Source organism: Hyperolius riggenbachi, chromosome 3 (genome assembly GCF_040937935.1).
Source record: "Hyperolius riggenbachi isolate aHypRig1 chromosome 3, aHypRig1.pri, whole genome shotgun sequence".
Classification (NCBI taxonomy): Eukaryota; Metazoa; Chordata; class Amphibia; order Anura; family Hyperoliidae; genus Hyperolius; species Hyperolius riggenbachi.
Window position 1 is genome coordinate 222,586,819 of NC_090648.1, and position 23,767 is coordinate 222,610,585.

The 23,767-nt window shown below is 42.3% G+C and overlaps 1 protein-coding gene across 1 annotated transcript in view; it reads left to right on the forward strand.

The window, feature by feature from the left end:
• The window catches only part of LOC137561320 (stimulated by retinoic acid gene 6 protein-like), an 87,536-nt gene that overhangs the window by 55,144 nt on the left and 8,625 nt on the right, over positions 1–23,767 (forward strand). The window contains exons 8-14 of the mRNA XM_068272598.1: positions 755–831; positions 11,749–11,860; positions 16,728–16,848; positions 16,943–17,018; positions 17,242–17,311; positions 21,874–21,922; positions 22,957–23,074. Of these exons, the coding sequence (XP_068128699.1) occupies positions 755–831; positions 11,749–11,860; positions 16,728–16,848; positions 16,943–17,018; positions 17,242–17,311; positions 21,874–21,922; positions 22,957–23,074 (623 nt within the window). The remainder of the gene's footprint in view (positions 1–754; positions 832–11,748; positions 11,861–16,727; positions 16,849–16,942; positions 17,019–17,241; positions 17,312–21,873; positions 21,923–22,956; positions 23,075–23,767) is intronic.

Here is a 23,767-nt window from a genome sequence, read left to right on the forward strand (position 1 = left end):
AAAAAGAGTTTTACTTACCTGGGGCATCTACCAGCCCCCTGCAGCCATCCTGTGCCCTCGCTGTCACTAATGGCTCCCCTGGTCCCCCACTGCCAGCTAGTTTCGTTTGTTGCCAACTTTTATGCATTACACCCATAACGCGTAAAAATGTACTTGTTGATGTCTGCAATAGCTTCCTGCACCAGCGGGAATGCGTAGAAACGTACGCATGGCGGCTAGCCGACTCCCAAAAAACGAAACTAGCTGGCAGTGGGGGACCAGGGGAGCCATGAGTGACAGCGAGGGCACAGGATGGCTGCAGGGGGCTGGTAGATGCCCCAGGTAAGTAAAACTCATTTTTGTTTAGAGTTAAGGTTCCCTTTAAGTTCTTATTACTGTGGAAATAATGTTGCAGCTGTATAGTGATCTTTATTAGATGTTGTTCATTTTGTTTTTTAGAATGCAAAAGGAAGGTTGTAATTCTGTACTTAAATTTGGGTTGGGGAGCACTCCAAAGCATAAAGTGGGTGGGAACAAAGTCAGACTCTATGGAGAAATGTGACAGCTGAAAATGGAAAAAGCCAGCAGATGGCTCAGCCGTCAAGTTTAATTCTTAATATATTGTATCATGTATCATTTCTGGGTAGACTGAAACATTAGAAACTAAAGCTTAAAATGTAACTGTGCATTTGGTGTAACCCACTCTATTGTTCACATTCTTTGATGTTGGCACATACGCATATTGTATATGTACCAATAACCTAATTTATCCCAGCAGGCAGAAAGAGAACCATTGTTACCAGAACATTTGACAAACTATGTCAAACAACTCCTAAAACCAGTACCAGGAAAGTAAGTGTGTTTTGCACTTGGTTCCTTTTTCTTTCTATGCACTAATAAAATAAATGTCTGAACAGGTGTTCCAGTGACTCAGTATACTTTTCGTAAGCTGTTCTTCCTTCGTGTGCATTATTATGTATTTATATACCTCAGCTGGCATCTTCTGGTGCTTTACAGAGGACATACTTAACACTTCTGAATGTTATGCCACACAGAGGGGAGTTCAAAGTGAACATGGCTGATCTAGCGTACATTTTAGGATCCGCATTTACATATTTGTATGCACCAATGGTAGTTATGCCAGCGCATACCACTAAGGCTGCATCTGAAATGACCACCAGCTCAGTGTGTAGCACCTATATAGACTTTCTGCACACTTCGCATTCAATTCAGATGCAAATCATATGCAAATCTGCTACTACTTATCATGCAAACAGGAAACTCAGGAGGAGGGGCTGGGAGCAGCTAACCTGACAGTTACATAGTTACAAAGTTAAGGAAAGGTTTCAATTGCAACATGTGTTTAGGGATGCGCAGCCTTTCCCCCCACCTTTCCTTAACTTTGTAACTATGTAACTGTCAGGTTAGCTGCTCCCAGCCCCTCCTCCTGAGTTTCCTGTTTGCATGATAAGTAGCAGCAGATTTGCATATGATTTGCATCTGAATTGAATGCGAAGTGTGCAGAAAGTCTATATAGGTGCTACACACTGAGCTGGTGGTCATTTCAGATGCAGCCTTAGTGGTATGCGCTGGCATTCTTCTCGCTGTTCTACTAAATGTAAGTTACACATTTTTTCTGCTTAGCTGCTCCCAAGGTTTTAAATTTAGGTTAGGTCACTTGCCCGGAGGTCTGCCTCACCGTGGCGCAAGTGTCTAGTATAATATACTTTGCATGCAAACCATATTGGAAGCTAAAGCACCTCCTAGTTTAATAAATGTTAGCACTTGTCTTGGATGCAGGGCGTGCATTTTTCAGTCTGGCAGAGGCGGTGTATGCCTATGCGATTAACCATTCAATTGCAACATGTGTTTAGGGATGCGCAGCCTTTCCCCCCACCTTTCCTTACCAATGGTAGTTATGTCTAAAACTGTATATATAAACATGCTTTTATGGAGCAAAGGAACAGATGAAAGGGGGCACACAAGGTTCTGCAATTACAATAATTTTATTATTGAATTATTGATATTACAAGTGAATTGGACAATCAATCGACTGGAGAATCCTTTTGTTACTGGTCACTTTAAGGTTAGGGTTATCAGACAAAGGAAAAAGGGAGGTTAGATAGTTCTGTCAGATCAGGATATTAGGGTTAGGAATTTGCACAAAAAAAGTGGTTAGCCGAGAATAGGGTGAGGCTAGTAATTTTGGAAAATGGTTACGGGAAAAGGGATACGATTAAATATCAGTTAAGGGTTGCTGATTAAAAGATTAGGGTGATTACGTTGACTGAGGACAGTCAGTGACACGACTATGGACTCTGTAAGGCACTGTAGAAGATGTCGCTGCTCTGTAAATACATAATAATAATAATAATAATACTAATGTAGGACATTAGACTATGACTATGCCAGGAATAGATTATAAGCTCCTCTGAGGACAGTCAGTGACATGACTATATATATATACTCTGCAACGTGCTATGGAGGCCATCAGCATAGTAAAAATTATTTTAATAATTAATTTCATACACACATGCACACATACACATATTGAAAATGCATTAAGGCAGTTGGAATAAACCATAAAGTGCTTGGTGCAGTGCAAACCAATGAAGCCAGATCAGCTAGATAAGAACAAGTATAATAGTCAATTTTGTAATGAACTGTAAAAAGTGCACTTGTGCATATAAAGCAAGTGCAGGGAGAAAGTGCAGGTGCTCAAAGATATAGACAAAAGCCACAATTTACTAAGCTCATCTCATGTCTTTAATGACATTTCTGATTTTTTTTTACTGTTATCACCATGATGATAAAGCATTTAGCATTCACTAAGCAATTTACCTCAGGGAAATACTTAAACTAAGGATTCTGTCTTTATGTTTAGGAGTGGTTTCTAAACTTACAGGTTTCAATCCTTAAAATAATGACAGAATTCTAAATTTAAAGACAAGGGCCCATATGCAATTCCCCTTTTCTCCTAAGTTTCCTCCTAGATGAAAATGTTTCATGTTCTCTAACTTTTCAGCATTTCACAATTAAAAAAATACCAAAAGTAGTAGAAAAAGTTCTATCAAAATTATTTTGTGTATTTTCTTGCTTACTGGGGGTTCAAAAGGCATTTTATTGAGAAGGTGTGAAAATATTAATGTGGCAAAATTAAGGAGAAAAAGCGAATTACATATGGGCCACGATTGTAATTCACAGAGATGAATGCAAGTGTAAAGTGTTTGAGGAGTTATCACCTGGCCTGAGCTGTCATTAAGTGGAGTGTTACTACAGATTGCAATGTAAAATTAAGCATTCTGAGCTGTCTGCTTTACTTTTTTACAAGTTTATGCAGGGGGACTCTATGAAGAGAGAAATATACACAGTAGGCACACATAGAGGAAGTGAGAGGCACCAAGCATATACACACACACACACACTTTCAGAAATTCACACACAGACACACACAGAAATTCACACACAGAGACACACACATACCCAGCCACAGCCTCTCTCTTCCCTGGCTATCTTACCCAGCCTAGCTGTAATCGTCCTGGCAGCAGGAGGGGTGGAGCTACATCCTGCCTGCCTGCCTGTGCTCCCTATCTACTGCATGTGAAAATAACTACAGCGGTGATAACTTAAGGATTGAAGTGATAAGATAATTCTCTCACTGTGAAAACGTATCACCACACCTTGATAAGGCAAGCTTCTTTAACCACTTGAGGACCCACCCTTTACCCCCCCTTAAGGACCAGCGCTGGTTTGATTGATCTGTGCTGGGTGGGCTCTGCAGCCCCCAGCACAGATCAGGGTGCAGGCAGGGAGATCAGATTGCCCCCCTTTTTTCCCCCCTATGGGGATGATGTGCTGGGGGGGTCTGATCTCTCCTGCCTGCTGTGGGTGGCGGGGGGGGCACCTCAAAGCCCCCCTCCGCGGCGAAATCCTCCCCCTCCCTCTCCTACCTGGCCCCCCCTGGTAAGCCGGGCTGCACAGGACGCTATCCGTCCTGTGCAGCCAGTGACAGGCTGTCTCCTGTCACATGGCGGCGATCCCCGGCCGCTGATTGGCCGGGGATCGCCGATCTGCCTTACGGCGCTGCTGCGCAGCAGCGCCGTACAAATGTAAACAAAGCGGATTATTTCCGCTTGTGTTTACATCTAGCCTGCGAGCCGCCATCGGCGGCCCGCAGGCTATTCACGGAGCCCCCCGCCGTGATTTGACAGGAAGCAGCCGCTCGTACGAGCGGCTGCTTCCTGATTAATTAGGCTGCAGCTGGCGACGCAGTACTGCGTCGCTGGTCCTGCAGCTGCCACTTTGCCGACGCACGTTATGAGTGTGTGGTCGGCAAGTGGTTAAGGCGCGTACACACATCATATTTTTACAAGTGATGGGTCCGTCAGACCCTCCAGCGGAGCAGTCTTTCTACTGACAGTAGCACATGTGTACAAGCTGTTGGCAGACTGATAAGACTGTTTTTGACTGATCCACCATCGCTTGTCAAAATACGGTGTGTGTACGTGCCTTTAGCGAATTAACACTTAAAATACTGATCAGTTTGTGGTGGTAAGTTTTCACTTGCCTTATTATCACCAGCTTGATCTTATTGAATTCTGGCCAATGACCTGTAAATAATTGGGTCAATCACTGTGCCCAGAAGACCAAAACAACAAGGAACCAACCTTAACCACTTCCCGACCGCCTAACGCACAGAGGCGGCCGGGAAGTGGAGCCCGCAAGGACCAGCTCACCCACAGAGGCGGCGGTCCTTGTAGGGGCATGGGCGGAGCGATCGCGTCATCCGTGACGCGATCCTCCGCCGGCGCCTGACTCCGTTCACCCACCGCAACATCCCGCCGGCCATACGGAAGCGCCGGCGGGATGTTAACCCGACGATCGCCGCATACAAAGTGTATAATACACTTTGTAATGTTTACAAAGTGTATTATACAGGCTGCCTCCTGCCCTGGTGGTCCCAGTGTCCGAGGGACCACCAGGGCAGGCTGCAGCCACCCTAGTCTGCACCCAAGCACACTGATCTCCCGCCCCCTGATCGCCCACAGCATGACCCCCTATCACCACCTTTCACTCTTACCCATCAGATCAGACCCTAATCTGCCCCATGTGGGCACCCAATCACCCGTCTACACGCTCAGATTGCCCTCAGACCCCCCCTTATCAATTCACCAGTGCATTAGTTACATCTGTTCTTCCCTGTAATAACCCACTGATCACCTGTCAATCACCCATCAATCACCCCCTGTCACTGCCACCCATCAATCACCCCCTGGCACTGCCACCCATCAATCAGCCCCTAACCTGCCCCTTGCGGGCAATCTGATCACCCACCCACACCAATAGATCGCCCGCAGATCCGACGTCAGATCACCTCCCAAGTGCAGTGTTTACATCTGTTCTCTACCCTAAACACCCACTAATTACCCATCAATCACCCCCTGTCACTGCTACCTATCAGATTAGACCCCTATCTGCCCCTAGGGCACTCAATCACCCGCCCACACCCTCAGAACGCCCTCAGACCCCAGCCCTGATCACCTCGCCAGTGCATTGCTTGCATCTATTCCCCCCTCTAATCACACCTTGAGACACCCATCAATCACCTCCTGTCACCCCCTAGCACACCTACCCATCAGATCAGGCCCTAATTTGCCCCGTGTGGGCTCCTGATCACTCGGCCAAACCCTCAGATCCCCCTCAGACCCCCTTCCGATCACCTCCCCAGTGCATTGATTGCATCTATTTTCCCCTCCAACCACCCCCTGAGACACCCATCAATCACCTCCTGTCACCCCCCTAGCACTCCTATCCATCAGATCAGGCCCAATACAACCTGTCATCTAAAAGGCCACCCTGCTTATGACCGGTTCCACAAAATTCGCCCCTACATACACCACCTGTCATCAAAATTTGCAGATGCTTATACCCCTGAACAGTCATTTTGAGACATTTGGTTTCCAGACTACTCACGGTTTTGGGCCCGTAAAATGCCAGGGCGGTATAGGAACACCACAAGTGACCCCATTTTAGAAAAAAGACACCCCAATGTATTCTGTTAGGTGTATGACGAGTTCATAGAAGATTTTATTTTTTGTCAAAAGTTAGCGGAAATTGATTTTTATTTTTTTTCCCACAAAGTGTCATTTTTCACTAACTTGTGACAAAAAAAAAAAAACTTCTATGAACTCACCATACTCCTAACAGAATACCTTGGGGTGTCTTCTTTCTAAAATGGGGTCATTAGTGGGGTTCCTATACTGCCCTGGCATTTTAGGGGCCCTAAACCGTGAGGAGTAGTCTTGAAACAAAAATGACCTGTGAAATCCTAAAGGTACTCATTGGACTTTGGGCCCCTTAGCGCAGTTAGGGTGCAAAAAAGTGCCACACATGTGGTATTGCCGTACTCGGGAGAAGTAGTATAATGTGTTTTGTGGTGTATTTTTACACATACCCATGCTGGGTGGGAGAAATACCTCTGTAAATGACAATCTTTTGATTTTTTTACACACAATTGTCCATTTACAGAGTTATTTCTCCCACCCAGCATGGGTATGTGTAAAAATACACCCCAAAACACGTTGTACTACTTCTTCCGAGTACGGCGATACCACATGTGTGGCACTTTTTTGCACCCTAACTGTGCTAAGGGGCCCAAAGTCCAATGAGTACCTATAGGATTTCACAGGTCATTTTGAGAAATTTTGTTTCAAGACTACTCCTTACGGTTTAGGGCCCCTAAAATGCCAGGAAAGTATAGGAACCCCACAAATGACCCCATTTTAGAAAGAAGACACCCCAAGGTATTCTGTTAGTAGTACAGTGAGTTCATAGAAGATTTTATTTGTTGTCACAAGTTAGCGGAAATTGATTTTTATTCGTTTTTGTCACAAAGTGTCATTTTCCGCTAACTTGTGACAAAAAATAAAATCTTCTATGAACTCACCGTACTACTAACGGAATACCTTGGGGTGTCTTCTTTCTAAAATGGGGTCATTTGTGGGGTTCCTATACTGTCCTGGCATTTTAGGGGCCCTAAACCGTGAGGAGTAGTCTTGAAACGAAATGTCTCAAAATGACCTGTGAAATCCTAAAGGTACTCATTGGACTTTGGGCCCCTTAGGGCAGTTAGGGTGCAAAAAAGTGCCACACATGTGGTATCGCCATACTCAGGAGAAGTAGTATAATGTGTTTTGGGGTGTATTTTTACACATACCCATGCAGAGTGGGAGAAAGACCTCTGTAAATGGACAATTGTGTGTAAAAAAAATTAAAAAATTGTCATTTACAGAGATATTTCTCCCACCCAGCATTGGTATGTGTAAAAATACACCCCAAAACACATTATACTACTTCTACTGAGTACGGCAATACCACGTGTGGCACTTTTTTGCAGCCTAACTGCGCTAAGGGGCCCAAAGTCCAATGAGCACCTTTAGGCTTTACAGGGGTGCTTACAAATTAGCACCCCCCAAAATGCAAGGACAGTAAACACACCCCACAAATGACCCCATTTTGGAAAGTAGACACTTCAAGGTATTCAGAGAGGGGCATTGTGAGTCCGTGGCAGATTTAATTTTTTTTTGTCACAAGTTAGAAGAAATGGAAACTTTTTTTTTTTTTTGTCACAAAGTGTCATTTTCCGCTTACTTGTGACAAAAAATAATATCTTCTATGAACTCACTATGCCTCTCAGTGAATACTTTGGGATGTCTTCTTTCCAAAATGGGGTCATTTGGGGGGTATTTATATTATCCTGGAATTCTAGCCCCTCATGAAACATGACAGGGGGTCAGAAAAGTCATAGATGCTTGAAAATGGGAAAATTTACTTTTTGCACCATAGTTTGTAAACGCTATAACTTTTACCCAAACCAATAAATATACACTGAATTTTCTTTTTTAATCAAAAACATGTTTGTCCACATTTTTCGCGCTGCATGTATACAGAAATTTTACTTTATTTGAAAAATGTCAGCACAGAAAGTTAAAAAAATCATTTTTTTGCCAAAATTCATGTCTTTTTTGATGAATATAATAAAAAGTAAAAATCACAGCAGCAATCAAATAGCACCAAAGAAAGCTTTATTAGTGACAAGAAAAGGAGCCAAAATTCATTTAGGTGGTAGGTTGTATGAGCGAGCAATAAACCGTGAAAGCTGCAGTGGTCTGAATGGAAAAAAAGTGCCTGGTCCTTAAGGGGGGTAAAGCCTACGGTCCTCAAGTGGTTAAAGGACATCCAAGGTGAAAATAAACTTTTGAGAAAAACAATTATATCCATACTCCTCCTCCTAAAATCACTTTTTTTTAGATATCTCACAGTTTTATTTTATATTTAAATCTAGGTTTTTGAGTTTTTACTGTTTCATTGTCTATGCCCAATGACACTGTAACGATCTGCTCAGCTGGCTGCTCGGGCAGACAGCTGTTTGGCCATTCTTTAGGTCTGCGAGCTGCAGGTCTCTGGAAAAGAGACCTGTCTCTGCTTTGCAAGTTTCAGAGTTGTTCTGCTGAGGAATTTGCATACACTTGTCATGCAAATTGCCTAGCTGCCTCCTTTGAAGGCTGGCAGTATAAATACGATGTTCTCCCAGAATCCTTTGCTGGTCATTTTCATGGTTTGTTACTGATAAACTCTCCTAGAGTATCAGCCCTGTTTGTTTGTTAAAGTTTATCTTAGAGTAATTCCTTGGGACTGCACTAGGCAGTTCTTCTAGTGCAGTCAGGTTGCATTATCTGTTTTGCCTGTGTTGTCTCTCTGGTGCGATTGTCCTGTCGCCAGCGGCGGTCGACAGAAATACGTTCTGTCTGTCTGGGAGTGTAGGCCAGAGCTGCGGTTGCTACTGGCTGCTCCATCTGTCTGGATCGCACTTGCCCTAGTGGTAGTGGCAGTGCCTCCTTCTGTATTCTGCCTTAGGGGTGCTAGCCAGAGCAGCAGTTGCTACTGGTAGGACCATCTCTTTGTCTGTCTGGATCGCATCCGCTCTAGCGGTAGCAGCGGTGGTTCCTTCTGAACTCTGTCTGGGAGTGTAGGCCAGAGCTGCAGTTGCTGCTGGCTGCTCCTTCTCTCTGTCTTGTCTGATACGAACGCTTGCTGTAGGCTCGGTGAGGTAACCGTTTAGCAAGCGTTCGCGTTTTCTATTTTCGTGTTGTGTGTCATTGGTTAGTTAGGGTGGCACGCTTATCACTGGGCGCCTAACGCGCGGTGATCGTGATTAAACGCATTCGCTGTTGCGAATGAGTGTGGTGTTCGCGTTTAGCTAGCGTTTGATATTTTCTTCATCTTCTGATTGTTGTTTGCTGTGCCTTTGCTACTCTCGTGCTCTGTTCTGTTCGGCCTTGTGTCACTTCTGGCAATCGCCTCTCTCCTGCAATTGCGTTCCCGCTTTGTTTCTGCGGATGTGTGTTCACCGTCGCTAGGTGGAGACTAGATTGGGGAACACACATTTAGTCTGTCACTGTGCTCTCTCCCTCTTAGAGGGCTATCGTGCCCTACATTGCCTTCATTCGTACAATTCCCCCTGGCATCTGTGGCCATGCAGAGGCTGTGCTCATCTGCACTCCACAGCTCCATCTGCCGGTGGGAATTGCCCTCTACTGGTGCATTGCATCCAAGCTGGGTACTATCTAATTTTATGCTTGTGGAGGATTTCCACTGTGTCAGCGCACATCTTGTGCGCTGACCACGGAGATAGAAACCCACAAACGTTACAGACACCTTCATTGAAGTATGTCAGAACTCAAATCTAAGCATTATTGACCATTTTTATCTCTTTCCTGCTCTCAGAAGCAATTTACTGACAGAAAAGTGTTTTATGGCTGTAACTACTTATCAGTGAGAGTTATGCTATAGTCTGACCTAGTCTGACCCAGTCCCGGCCCGGACAGAAACTGTCACTTGCATACCTGATTTTTAACTCTTTCAGGCAGAGTAAGAAAAGGAACACAGCCTAGTTATTTGACTGCTTGGCACTATACATCTCATCATGTCACATGTCACCTCGGTTGTCCTTTAAAGATTAACCCACATGTGAATAGCTGTGTGAGCCTGTGAGGGAATAAAAGGGAAATGACTGTGGGAGAAGGAGAAGGGGAATGCTACTTGATAAACAAGATGAAAGGAGTGACGGGCTGCATGAAGATAGGACTGATAGCCAGATGGTCACTCAGTGCACAGCAGCTTAGGACCAGGCAGCGTACTGCAAGTAAACAAAATGCCTGTATACTCTGCGCACACTTTTCCCCCTTGCAAAGAGATAAAAACAGGGAACACCATGAGCCCCAATAGTGTAATACGCACTGGATAAGGTGGCAATAAATTCGTATTGCTAGATACTCACAAGTCAGGGTCACCAGCAGGCAACCACTGTAAAGGCAGGTGGGGAGATTATCCTGACCCCACTCAGGATTAAGAAATCGCTCTCCATAGACAGGAAAAAAGGGTAGCAACCCTCCACCAAGGGTGGACTCGAAATTGTATACAATGAACAGAGGCGCCAAAAGTAGAAAATTAGATTACATGAGCTTAAAAACCAACTCAAATGGCAAAAATGAAGGAGGAAGTGGTGGACTTAAAAGGAAGGTTCAAGCAAAATAAAAAAATGAGTTTCACTTACCTGGGGCTTCTACCAGCCCCATGCAGCCATCCTGTGCCCTCGTAGTCACTCACTGCTGCTCCAGTCCCCCGCTGGCAGCTTTCCGACCTCAGAGGTCGGCGGGCCGCATTGCGTACGTTTTTACGCATTCCCGCTGGTGCAAGAGCATTAACACATACATTTTTACGCGTTACTGGTTCAATGCGTAAATTTTTACGCATTGAACCAGTACCGCGCAAAAATGTATGTGTTAATGTTCCTGCACTAGTGGGAATGCGTAAAAACGTATGCAATGCGGCCCGCCGACCTCCGAGGTCAGAAAGCTGCCAGCAGGGGACTGGAGCAGCAGTGAGTGACTACGAGGGCACAGGATGGCTGCATGGGGCTGGTAGAAGCCCCAGGTAAGTGAAGCTCATTTTTTTATTTTGCTTGGACCTTCCCTTTAACTCTCTCAAGCAGACACGACAACGACTGCGATTCAGACAGTCAAACACATTTATTAGAAACTCCCAAAAAATGTTTGCAGCGCGTTTCACAGGCTCAAACCCGCTTCATCAGGCAATATAGGGAGGCGTATCAAGCGATCTGCACAAGGATTCAAGTTAAGCACCTCTGAGACAGAGGTAGTGATGGTTGCACTGTATGATAAATCATGGGAGATCAGCAATTACAGAAATCTTCAGACCAGTGTATCTGACACCATAGTCAAAATCACTGAGATCACATTTACTCCCATTCTGATTTTTGATGTGAATATAAACTGTAAACTGCTGGCCTGCATGTGCATGACTTATATGCTTTTCAGTACCGGCAGATGATTGGCTGAATAAATAGTTGCATAAATAAAGATGCATACAGGTGTTCCTAATATAAAAATTACATTAAATGTTAATTATAATTATGGTTGGAAAAGATTGGTCCGTGGAAACAACTTTTTAATATAATGTATAAAGTATCTCATAAATGTCACACATTTATTTTATTTTTTTTAAAAAGGTAGAGTACCTTTGCAGTCCATTCACAGTGAAGGGAAGGGGGTTATTTATGAATTTATTCATCATTTATTTATAATTTATAAAAATATATATAAATATAAAAATGTTTTGTTACTTTGACTTTCCAGTCACATATCCTGCTTTTCTAAAAATGTTCCTTTTTTTTTTTTTTTTTTACAGGGAAGAGCAAAATCGCTCCATCAAACAAAAGATTTATACATGGGACCATGATTTTAAATTTCCCACCAAGATGATAGTGACAGCAGTGCTGTGTCTCATCTGCCTGTACAATGTAAGGCTTGCACGGAATACAAGCAATAATGTATAAACAGAGCAATTGCAGTACTCCTAGTGCCCACACACAAACCATGTAGAAAAAAAAAAGAATTACAGACAGATTGGACAGGTCTAGTGCTAATATACTGTTAATAATCCCAGTTATTGTCTTACTGACAATAACTGAGTGTTCTGCACAATCATACACATATACTAGGACTGTCCCCCAGGAAGGATCAGGACTCAATCCTTTAGGTGACAGTTTGGTGTCAAGGCTGTTACAGACATGTCGTTAGCCTCCAGACTAGTGCTGTGCTGGGGAGAGGAGGGTCAACAGAGTGTCATATTGCGTATTAGGTGGGTGGGGAGAACAATGCCTTTGACTAGCCCCTAGGAGGATCGGTAGCCAAAGCACTGAGGGGTATTAGGGGCCGCTGTACACATACTAGATTTTCACCCAAGATGGTCTTTCTCAGCAATTTTTACTCTAGCGGTTGTTCATAGCTTTATAAGCATTGTTTTGCATACTTCCCTCATGCTAGGTACACACTATGAGATTTTCTGGCAGATCTACTGTCAGATCGATTATTTCTAACATGTCCGATCTGATTTCCGATCGATCTCCGATAGATTTCCGATCGATTTCCGGTAGGGGAGAACACAAAACAGTCAGAAATCGAACATGTTGGAAATAATCGATCTGACAGTATATCTGCCAGAAAATCTCATAGTGTGTACCTAGCCTCAGAGAGTATGCACAAACTGAACTCCTAAAAGGTTAATTAGATTGACATGTTTATTGGCACTTTCTGATACAATAAATACAAAGAGATCCAGGAAAAGTGATTAATTATATTATAAATAATGGAAGGAGTGTACAAGAACACCTGCTGTCCTGATTAATATCTAATTAAAATTAACATATACCATGCATCCACATACCTCACTAAATTAAACAAACCTTTGAGCCAAACTTGTATTTTTAGATTGATAAACAAACCTTGGTTGTGGTAGTCTTGGTGCAAAAAAGGATTTAGCTTTTATGGAATAAAGCAATTGCTTAAAGTGAACCTAAAGCCACACAAAAAAAATGAAATGAACTCACCTGGGGCTTCCCTCAGCCCCCTGCAGCCGATCGGTGCCCTCGCAGCTCCGCTCTGATGCCTCTGCACCCGCCGGCGAACACTTCCGGTTTGGCCGTCACCGGCCGACAGGCATGGGAACGCGAGTGATTGTTCGCGTTCCCAGCCTGTATATCACCCCCTATGCTGCTATTGCGGCACAATGTGCATATTCAGTATCTGCGCATTGTGGGTAACCACAGATATTCACTTAAAGCTGAATTATCACAAATACCTTCCGTTTTAACTACCTTACGACTGCTCCGCACCAATTGGCGTGGCCGCGGCGGTGGCCCCAGGACCGCCTAACGAATATTGACGTCAAGTCCTGGGGCCGGCTACTGCAGGAGATCGCGTGCAGGAGGCGCATGCATCTCCTGCTTGGGGGCGGAGCTCTGCCCTGCCTTCAGTCTCCGAGCGGCGTAGGCGGTGAAACTGCTGTCTTCCTGCTGAGTACAGCAATGCGATTAGCAGCAGCGCTGTACTGGGGACAGCCGTGTGACACGGCTGTCCCTTCCTGACTGTCGGTGATCAGCTGTCATAGGCTGAAGCCTATGACAGCTAATCACGGGGATTGGCTGGCGGGGGTAGGGAGGGTATAGTGTAAAAAAAAACCAAAAAACAAGGAAATGTGTTAAAAAATATTGTAATAAATATTTACAAAAAAAACAAACAACACACGTGGTGGTCCTGCCCTCGTCTTGTCAGATTTTGGAACCGTGTCTTTAACCACTTCACAACTGAGGGGTTTTACCCCTTCAGCATCCAAGCAATTTTCACCTTTCAGCTCCTTCCATTCATTTGCCAATAACTTTATCTCTACTTATCAGAATGAAATGTGTTAAATGTGTTTTTTTTATCACTAATTAGGCTTACTTTGGGTGGTAAATTATGCCAAGAATTATTTTATTCTAAATGTTTTTTAATGGAAAAATAAGAAAAAAATTGGAAAAAAATCCTTATTTTTCAGTTTTCGGCCATTATCATTTTTAAATAATGCATGCTACCATAATTAAAATCCACGTAATTTATGTGCCCATTTGTACTGGTTATTACACCATTTAAATGATGTCCCTATCACAATGTCTGGCACCAATATTTTATTAGGAAATAAAAATGAATTTTTTTTCAGTTTTGCATCCATCATTAATAAAAAGCCCATAATTTATAAAGTAACAGTATTATACCGTCTTGACATACAAATTAAAAAAGTTCAGTCCCTAAGAAAACTATTTATGCATTTTTTATAATTGTAAATTTATTTCATTGTATTTTTTTTACAAAAAAAATAAATGTTGGTAACTATTGGGGAGTGTGGGAGGTAAGGGGTTAATTTAAAATGTAAAAACAGGTCTTTGCATTTAAAAAAAATACTTTTAGATGTAATTTTACTATTTGGCCACAAGATGGCCTCAGTTTTTTTTTTTTTTTATACGTCCTGTAAGCAAAATATGTATGCTTACAGGAAGTGTACTGAAGATGGGAAACTTTTATTTATTAGAATGATTGTGCAGCTTCTCATAAAAGGCGCCGATAATTGCTACGGGGACTTAGATCAATGATTAGGAATTGCTTTCCCATTCATTGATCTCCTGGTGGGCAGATGGCAACATGAACGAGCGCACAAATAAGCGGGAGCGCTTTCAGCAGTGGTAGCAGCGTGAGTACATATATTTACTCCCCTGGGCGGTTAGATGAAGTCTGCAGGGGAGTAGATATACTGTACAGGAGCTGTGAAGTGGTTAAGTTGTTGTCCGCCTTATTTCACAAAACAATTCCCAGAAACCCTTGGCAAGCCCTACTGCATGCAAAAATAGAATCATTAACCACCAAGCAAAATAAGCTATCTTCCCTAGTCTTCTCAGCGGCTACAATGACTATAGCACTATAGCAAATAGTTGGAAGAAACCTGTCAATTTTGAGGAAGTTAAGGCTAGAATGATTTCCTACTTGGTCAATGAAAAACGTACAAGTATACTCCGGGATACTTACAAATCCTTCGAGAAAACATGGGAACCTTGGATTCAGCTTGAGCACCCAAACATGGAAGACACACTAATAACTAGGCTGTGAGATGGGCCCCTTCCTTACTTTCTCTTTCCCTATTTCCTCTTTCTCTCTACTTTCTCTGCCTTTCTTCTTTTCTCCTCTGCCGCATTTCTACCCCTTGCCTTGTCCATGTTTGGAATAGCAGAGGTTATTGCTCGCTGCTTTGAGCCAACCTCCTAGGCTTCCCTTTACACCGGCCTTCCCCCTCTTCCCCCTCTTCCCCCTAGGTCGGTTCCTACACCATCCCCTTTTCATAGCATACCCCAGATAGCTGGTATAATCCTCTGAGGTACACTCACCCTTTTACAGATGTGTTTCCCTTCTCCCCGTCCCCTACTAGGCCTGTTGGCCTAGACTGATCTCCCCTTTCCCATGGCCCCTTTGGTAGTCTGTCTTCCCCCCCCCCCTCCTCCCAAGTCCCTCAGGTGACCTGTAACTCGCAGCTAGGCCCTTGCTCTCACCCTAGCCTGGGTGTTGTAATGCACCCCGCTCCAGAAGCACACCTAGCTTTTTCATCATTTATATTTACTGTTTTATTGAGGTTATTCAATTGCTCTATTTTCCATGGTCACCCTTGGTGCTATGTTTTGTATTGAATGAGCTTTGTTGGTCTTTGTCTTCCTTCCCTCTTGTTATCCATTGTTTATGTTTCAAAATTTTCAATAAAAACTTTGAAATACAAAAAACAAACAAACACTGGGGGGTGATCAGACCCCAACAAGAGCTCTGTTGGTGGGGGGAAAAGGGGGGGGGGATCACTAGTGTGCTGTGTTGTGCGGCCCTGCAGCTTGGCCTTAAAGCTGCAGTGGCCAATTAAACAAAAAATAGCCTGGTCTTTAGGGGGGTTTAGCATTGTGGTCCTGAAGTGGTTAAAGTTTAACTGTCGGGCATAAAATAAAAAATCAATTCTTTATTTTTATCTGGTAAACAAGTAATAAGGATGCTAACCAGGCAATCACTATTACTTTTCTTGTTGATAAATGACCATTCCCCAGTTTACCTGACTCTTATTTGGTACACACACAAAAAGGAAGTTGCAGGGCATGCTGGGTTGTCCTTTTTTTCTTCTCTATTTCCCCTCAGACTTAACTAATGCAGCCTGATTGGCTGAAGCCTCTTTCCCTCCCGGTTTCCCCTCCCACACCTCTGTTCCTCTCTGATTGGCCAATATTTCTCATGCTGAGACAAGGCACTTTCTATAGTGTAGGGTGGGCAAATCAGGCAGAGGAGAGTAAGGGAGGAAATTACATCAGTATTGGCTTCAAAATAGCCACACTTAAAATGGGAAATGCTAAGAAGGATTTTTTTTTTACTGTAGAAAAACCACTAAAATCAAAACGTGGACAGTGCAATACATATGTTATGTAAGTAGAGCAATTGTTTATCTACTTAGATATGTGGGTTTTCTTCTGAGATAGTATGGCTGACAACTCCTCTTTAAGAAGGCAAACCACACTAAGCATTGCTTTTTACTAGGGCTTTTCGGTCTCTTTAAGTCCCCTATACTTTCTTAGTGGTTTTGGGTCACTTGAGCTGCTTGGGAACTTTGCAATAAAGGGGAAATATATGTATATAGTGTTACAAAAATAAATCACAACTGGACCTCTGGGATCCACACTCAGGTAGTGCATGATGATTGTTATATTGCAAATGACAGGAGAGGCGTTTAGATGTAACATATACAGTACTCAATACATATCTGTGTTATTTCAGTTTGTTTTAGTGGACCTGTTTGTATCACCTAAAGCTGTACGAGGTCTGGACACTTGGATACTGGGAACAGTGAACATTTCCTTTTCTAATCAGACAAAGTTCATCTTACTGTTGCTGAAAGGTCAGACACCTCCTTTGAAAGTCCATTATTTGATCTGTGTGCATCAATGACAGCAATTGTAATAATACTAACTTTACCTCTAATATTTCTGCAGATTGCTGGTTTTTTTCCACATTCCCATCAGCTTTCACAAGTGTCATGTATGTTCTGCATTTACTTTCCTGCTATAGGTAAGACAACTCTTATATCACAACTTGGCCCATTGCACAACAACACTTGTTGAACACAGTTTCTTGCTGTGTTTACAAAAGCAAGTTAAAACTCTGCTGTATAAAATCATGATCCAGAAACATGACTCCCTTCTTTTGGCCCAAATTACCATGTGCCTTTATTAAACGTTTCCTTTTTTCCTTGTGCAGCTACTGTACTTAATATTTTTTTTTTTATATATAGAAATGAAATGAAGAAACTTTACAAAGGGACAGCAGAGATACCTTGTACGGAAAGTCCACCTGTTATTCTGGTAAAAGTTTTTTTTTTTACTGTAAAAACGGTGAAAGCACACTAGTACAGCAAGCACGATTGAGTCTGCGAGGAAATGCATAACGATCAAATGAATGGTTCATTCTGATATTGACAAACATAGGTTTCTGGACACGATGATCTGCAGGAGTGGCAGTGGCCTCATCTCTGACACATATGTTAAGCCGACAGATGTGAACTCTACCATACATTTTACTACACTGTAACAACAAGATAGTCTAAGTCAGTTTCAAAGCGTGCATAATAACATAGTAGGTAAAGACAGTTAAGAGACAAATCAGACTCAAGGAGATGTTTACTAGATTTTTCCAGAGGGACTATCCAGAGAACTTACTCTCAGAGGCCCTTAACAAGGTTGGTGACATTACTGTAGATTAGGTAGACACCGCCAAATAAAAGGGATTGCATCCCTTTTGTCAGTCAATTCTCTGTTCTAAGTTGATCAGTAGAAGCCTCTGTAAAAAGACACTTGAACATCCTGAATGAAGGACTACCTCAAGTTCCTGAGTTCCAAAAGCCCCCTTTAATGTCATATAGCAGAGCACCCTCCCTACATGACAAATTAGTTACAGCCGCAATTGGTTAAGCAAAAACTTGTTTTCCTTCTCGACAACAGGGCACGTTACCATGTATGAAGTGCAACCACTACAACTCTGCCATTAGAGGCAGCGAGGTTGTCCTTCCATACAGGGGAACCAAGTTCAAGATCAGGAAACACTATACTTGTGATTCCAAATATGTTATATACACACTAAAATGTCCATGCAGTTTGCTCTACATAGGCAGAAACACACACAAAATAAAAGATTGTCTATATTCACACAAACATTTGATCAGGGAAGGCCTCAGCAGGTCATCATGTTTCTCAATTAAGGTTTCAAATTCTAGACAGCAAAGTCAATTGAATTACTTGTGGGGTAGGGGAAATATTTACATTTTCCTGTTGACTATTAGGTAAGAACAAAATTGTGATTGGGAGTGGGAGGTTTGTGAGATTTTCATTGAACTTGTGGTTGTATCATAAGAATATTATTATTTATTTATTTATATAGCGCTTGCATATTCCACAGTGCTTTACAAAGCACAATAAGACGACAAGGGGAACATAGGTACAACCAAAACATGTACAGCAGAGTCTCAAGCAGCACAAGTATTGCAACAAAAACAGTAAACATTAGGCGGATGACCCTGCCCTTGCAAGCTTACAATCTAAAGGGTAGTGGGAGACACATTAGGTAAGGAGACGGGGGGGGGGGGGGGGGGGGGGGCGGATGGATGAGGCAGTGAGCCTTTGCTGTTGATTGCCTTGTGAACAGATCAGCTTACAGGCCAGGAGAGTTTCTTGGGAGGAGCGAAGGTTGCGGGAGGGACAGTATCTGGAGATTAGTGAGGAGATGTATGGAGGGGACAACTCCTGAAGAGCTTTGTATGTTTCAGGAGTCAGGAGTTTGAACTGGATCCTCTGGGTAATAGGCAGCCAGTGGGAAAAACAGCACAGTGGGGCTGCATCAGAGGAGCGGGTGGAAAGGTGAATGAGGTGGGCAGCTGAGTTTAGAAGGGATTTGCCAGCATTTTGGTGGCCTCTTGTGTAAGGAAGGGACGACTACTGAATATATTTTTGAGCTGGAAATAGCAGGCGTTAGTTATCGAGGCAATGTGAGGTTTAAAGGAGAGCTCTGAGTCAAGCATAACACCCAAGCAGTGGGCCTTTTGCAAAATGGTTTTGCAAAACTGACTATAGATCAACAGCATTTTTTTGGGGGGGGTCAGGGGGGGAGGTGGAGTAACCAATTAACTGCATATATTAATGGTTTACTTTGGCCAACAGGTATAGTTATTGAGTAGAGGGAGTTTTCTACCCAATTTCTTCCCACCTGGTCAATTTGAAGGACCTGACCTCACTATTGCTTGAAGGAGGAGCAGTCATCTTTGAAATGTTGCTAATTCTGCTGGTCCAGTTTTCAATGTATCAATAAAGGGCTGTTTTCGCTTTGTTAATCGTGCTGGCCTAAGGACTTTTCTGGACAAAAACAGAGTCCTCTGACTTCAGATGATCAGTATAAATTAGATTTTTGGGGCACACTATAGAGGAATAACTTGATTCTAACTGATTGAAGTACATTTAACCATTAGGTCTAGGGCCCACTAGAGCTGCTTTAGTAGTGATGTGTGCTTTCTATGAATCGCTGGCGATTCCAAAAGTGCCTGGATAATGAAAGCCTAGGGCAGTGATTCCACAGGAGCTAATGCAATTGTCTGAAATCGCAATTGTGGTGCACAGCATTATCGGAGCAATTTTATTCAGGGAATAAAATGAAATTAGTAACAAAACAACTACTAAATAGCTACTAAATAGAAAGTGATTTTTGGTCTCTAGTATGCCACAGGTCTAGAAAGAATTTGTGTCCAATCTCTCCACGTAATCCTCTTTTATCCCCATTTGTCACATTACAAAATAACAAAAGCTTTCCTTTTTACTGAAAATGTTATGTTATTTTCTGTACTGTTTATGTATACCAAACACTAGCCTAAACGTCACGTCACTCAATGCCAGGCTGCTGCTCCAGCTTTACTGTTTGTAAAGGTCTATTTATTTAATTGCTTCTATTTGTCGTTCACTAATTCATGCTTTTAGTAAAGTGTAATTGGATCCAAAGTGATGTAGCGGTATACCTGTGGATTATGTTGGAAGAACTATTCTAAATGCACAGTAGATGGCACTGTAGCAGTAGGTTTTAGTCAGTAACTCCTGTAGCATAATTGTATCTGTTTCTTTGATATTTTGTTGGTTACATCTACCATGATTTCTGGATGAACTTGATGGACATATGTATTTTTTTCAGCCCAAATAACAATGTAACTATGTAACACAGGCAGGGTCTGGACTCCTGACCAGGTATTTTACCAGGCCTTGTAAGGTTTCGCCTTCCCCTGGGTTAACTAGGATAGGTGCCGGTTCAGGATGGTGTTTTTTTTTTCCTGTTCTGGTTGAACTTGATGGACAGAGGTCTTTTTTCAACAAAAATAACTGTAACTATGTAACATGACAGCCAGTGCATTGTTTAAAAGGAAATACATATGTCAGCACCCATTTTCCTTTCACAGGTATGCTGTCCATAAGTTATGACCTTAACAGGCGAGAACAGAAAGTTCAAGGCCTCACCTCAAACTATTGCTACATAACTTAATATGGAGCAGTAAAGAAGAAGTAAAAGTGTTTTTATAGGATTGTCGAATATTATGAACAGAATGTTTTACAGGACAAGTAAACAAAATAACTTCGTGTTTAAATTACTTAAGGACTTTTTTCAAGTGTCAATTAAGAATATTGATTAAGAATATACACTGTGGGTGAGAGTGATCACTAGAGATGTCCTGAACAGTTCACCAACAGGGGAACAGTTCGCTGTGAACATGGGCTGTTCGCCGTTTGCATTTCATGCAAAAAAATTTTAAAAAAATTGCGTTCACACTTTTCACATTGAAGTTACTGGCCGCTGACTTAATAGCAAAGCCCCCTTATGTGCTAGAAACACCAAATTTTCAGGGTATGTGGACAGTGAATACAAGAGGAAAAAAATAATAGTGAAGGCTTTATCGTTTTTGAAAAAAATCGATTTTAAAATGATCGTTTTGTGTGTGGGAAATGTTTCCCCTTGCTGCTGAATTTAGCGGTTAATAGCAAAGCCCCCTTATGTGCTAGAAACACCAAATTTGCTGGGTGGGTGGAGGAGGAAAGTGGGTACCCACGCTTGTAAGGGGGCTTTGCTATTAATCTCTGAAGTCGGCAGCCACTATAACTTTTCCCACATTCAGAAGGAGAACTTTAAAATCGATTTTCTCAAAACTATAAAGTCTTTTTAATGACATACCCATTAAATTTGTGTTTCTCTCATGTAAAGAGGCTGTGCTATTAATCACTAAAGTCGGCAGCCACTATAACTTTTCACACATTCAGCAGGAGAACTTTAAAATCGATTTTCTCAAAACTACAAGGTCTTTTTGAAAAGGGGCTTTGCTATTAACCGCTAAAGGCAGAGGCCGTTTGTCTGCCATTAAAGTCTATGGAGCCCACTGTGAACATTCTGTTCGCAATTTTTTGTGGAAATTTGCGTTCCAAGTTTGCGAACCGATGCTGGTGCTTAATTATACTTATATGTTTGTGATTATTGATTATGATAGTCAATTCTGTATCTGTATTTTGGGATAAATTTGAGCAAGCCACAAATTGCCCATTCTCATTCAGTGTCCATACATCCTTCATATAATTTTTATTTACAAGCTTCACAGAAGCTCATGATGACCCAGAACCACCTGGAAGGCATAAAGGGCTAATAGAGACCAAAAAGCCCTCTAACTAAAAGCAAAGCTAAATGTAATTTTACCTTCTTAAAATAGAACGTATTTGAGATAATTCAGCTTTAAAAGAGCAACCGTGGTTTGCATATGCAAATTAGGATATCCATAGGTATTGACTTCTAGACACAATACAAAGTAACAGATAATGGCAAGCTGAGTAACTGATTTTTCTATCTTTTTCAGGCAGCCAGTATCAGATATACAGGGAATCAAATTGCTTATTTATTGTGGGGTAGGTAAATATTGTTATAGTTGTCTATTCATATAAATCAACTTATCTTTCCCCTGTCGGATGTGTCTGGAAGGCTGCCAACTCTTCAGTGTTGTTGATCTGTTATGCATGCCCCCCTCCAGGCCCCCTCTATGCACACTCCCGTGTGTGTTATTTACATTAGGCAGCCTCTCTGCACTCTTATCTTTTACAAGCTAGATAAATCGTCCTCTGTTAGGCTGTGAAAGGAGCTGGCTGCTTGGGCTGTCACATGCTGAGGAATTACAGACACCGGGCAGAGCTGTCTGCAGGAAGAAACAATTAGCCTGTCACTCTTCAGTGGATGAGAGCTGCAGGGGGTAAACACACAAATGATCTATTGAGATTCAAAAGGAAGGCTGTATACAGCCTGCTTGTGTATGGATGTATTTTCTATGTGTGGATATACTGTACATCAACCTACTTCCGGCTTTGGTGGCCATTTTGTTTGTTTATAAACAAACTTTTTAAAACTGTTTTTGACCACTTTTAATGCAGCGGGGGGGGGGAGCAAAATTGTGACAGAGGGTAATAGGAGATGTCACCTAACACACTGGTATGTTTACTTTTGTGCGATTTTAACAATACAGATTCTCTTTAAATTCATAGCAAGCATTAACAGTTCCCTCCTCATACACACTGGGGGTAAATGCCAGATTTCCCTGGATATTCAGAAAGCAGATCAGCAACCATTGAGGGCAAATGACATTTTATGTAGGAGGCAGTTCTGAAAACAACAACAACTTTAAATGATCTGTGATCCCTTCCTAACATCTTCAAAGTTAGGAGCGTAGTTTTCCCTTACATAGGTACACACAACTATTAAACTTTTGATAGGCAAAATGTAATGTCTGTAGACCTACTTAGGGAAAGGGGAAAAAGGGGCTGGAAAACTTTTTGGTTGAAAGGTCTATTGATAGCATTGCACCTAAATAACAGAATCAATCATCTTTCTGCATTGTAGGATTGTGATATGTACTCATTAATTCTGCTGTCTCTTTTCTGCTTGCTTCTAGGATACTTTCTGTTGCACATCATGTTTTTCTTGATTAGCTTAATTATCACATTCTGGTTTGTTATGCCCATAAAAGAGGGAAAAGGAATGATTGTACTGCAAGGGTTTGGCTACACAGTGTAAGTGCTCTGACCAGTCCATGTGTTGGCAATATATGTCTAGCATTCATCTTCATCTGTTTTGCCCACAGTGACACTAAATTACATGTTATAAAATAAATAAATTATGTTGTCGCTCAAGGAATTCCAAAATTAAACACCTTTATTGTAATCAAAAGTGTAGTATCAAAATGACAAATCACTAAATCCTTGCCTTAAAAACACTTAAAAACAGTGTGGAGCGCTCCTCACAATCACCAAACACAGCATACCCACACTCACTCCGTTCACTCTGGTACCGGTACCAAACTTCCAAATGTCTTCAGAGTGTGGAGATAAGGATAACTGCAATGAGATTTAAGATAGGCCATAAACCAGCTCGACACAGGCAACAAGCGCTGTACAACATAGAACAGGGACATTGGATAATATACACTGTCCATTCTGTATTACAGTTAATGAAACAGCGGATCTCCCATTCCTTGGTCTTGTGTGGTGCCCGAAGTGATTTACCTAGATCCACATACTCACACACTGAGCATCCACCGCACTTATAGATCCCTTTAGATAAAAAAAATCTTTAAGCCATGTCGGCCACGGCAGTGAGTCCAAATGGACCAATTGATCACGTACGTTGGGCACACGTCGAGCCGGCATCAAAGGTCTTTCTCCGACAATGGGCCCAAGTATGGGGTCTACACTAAATTACACACA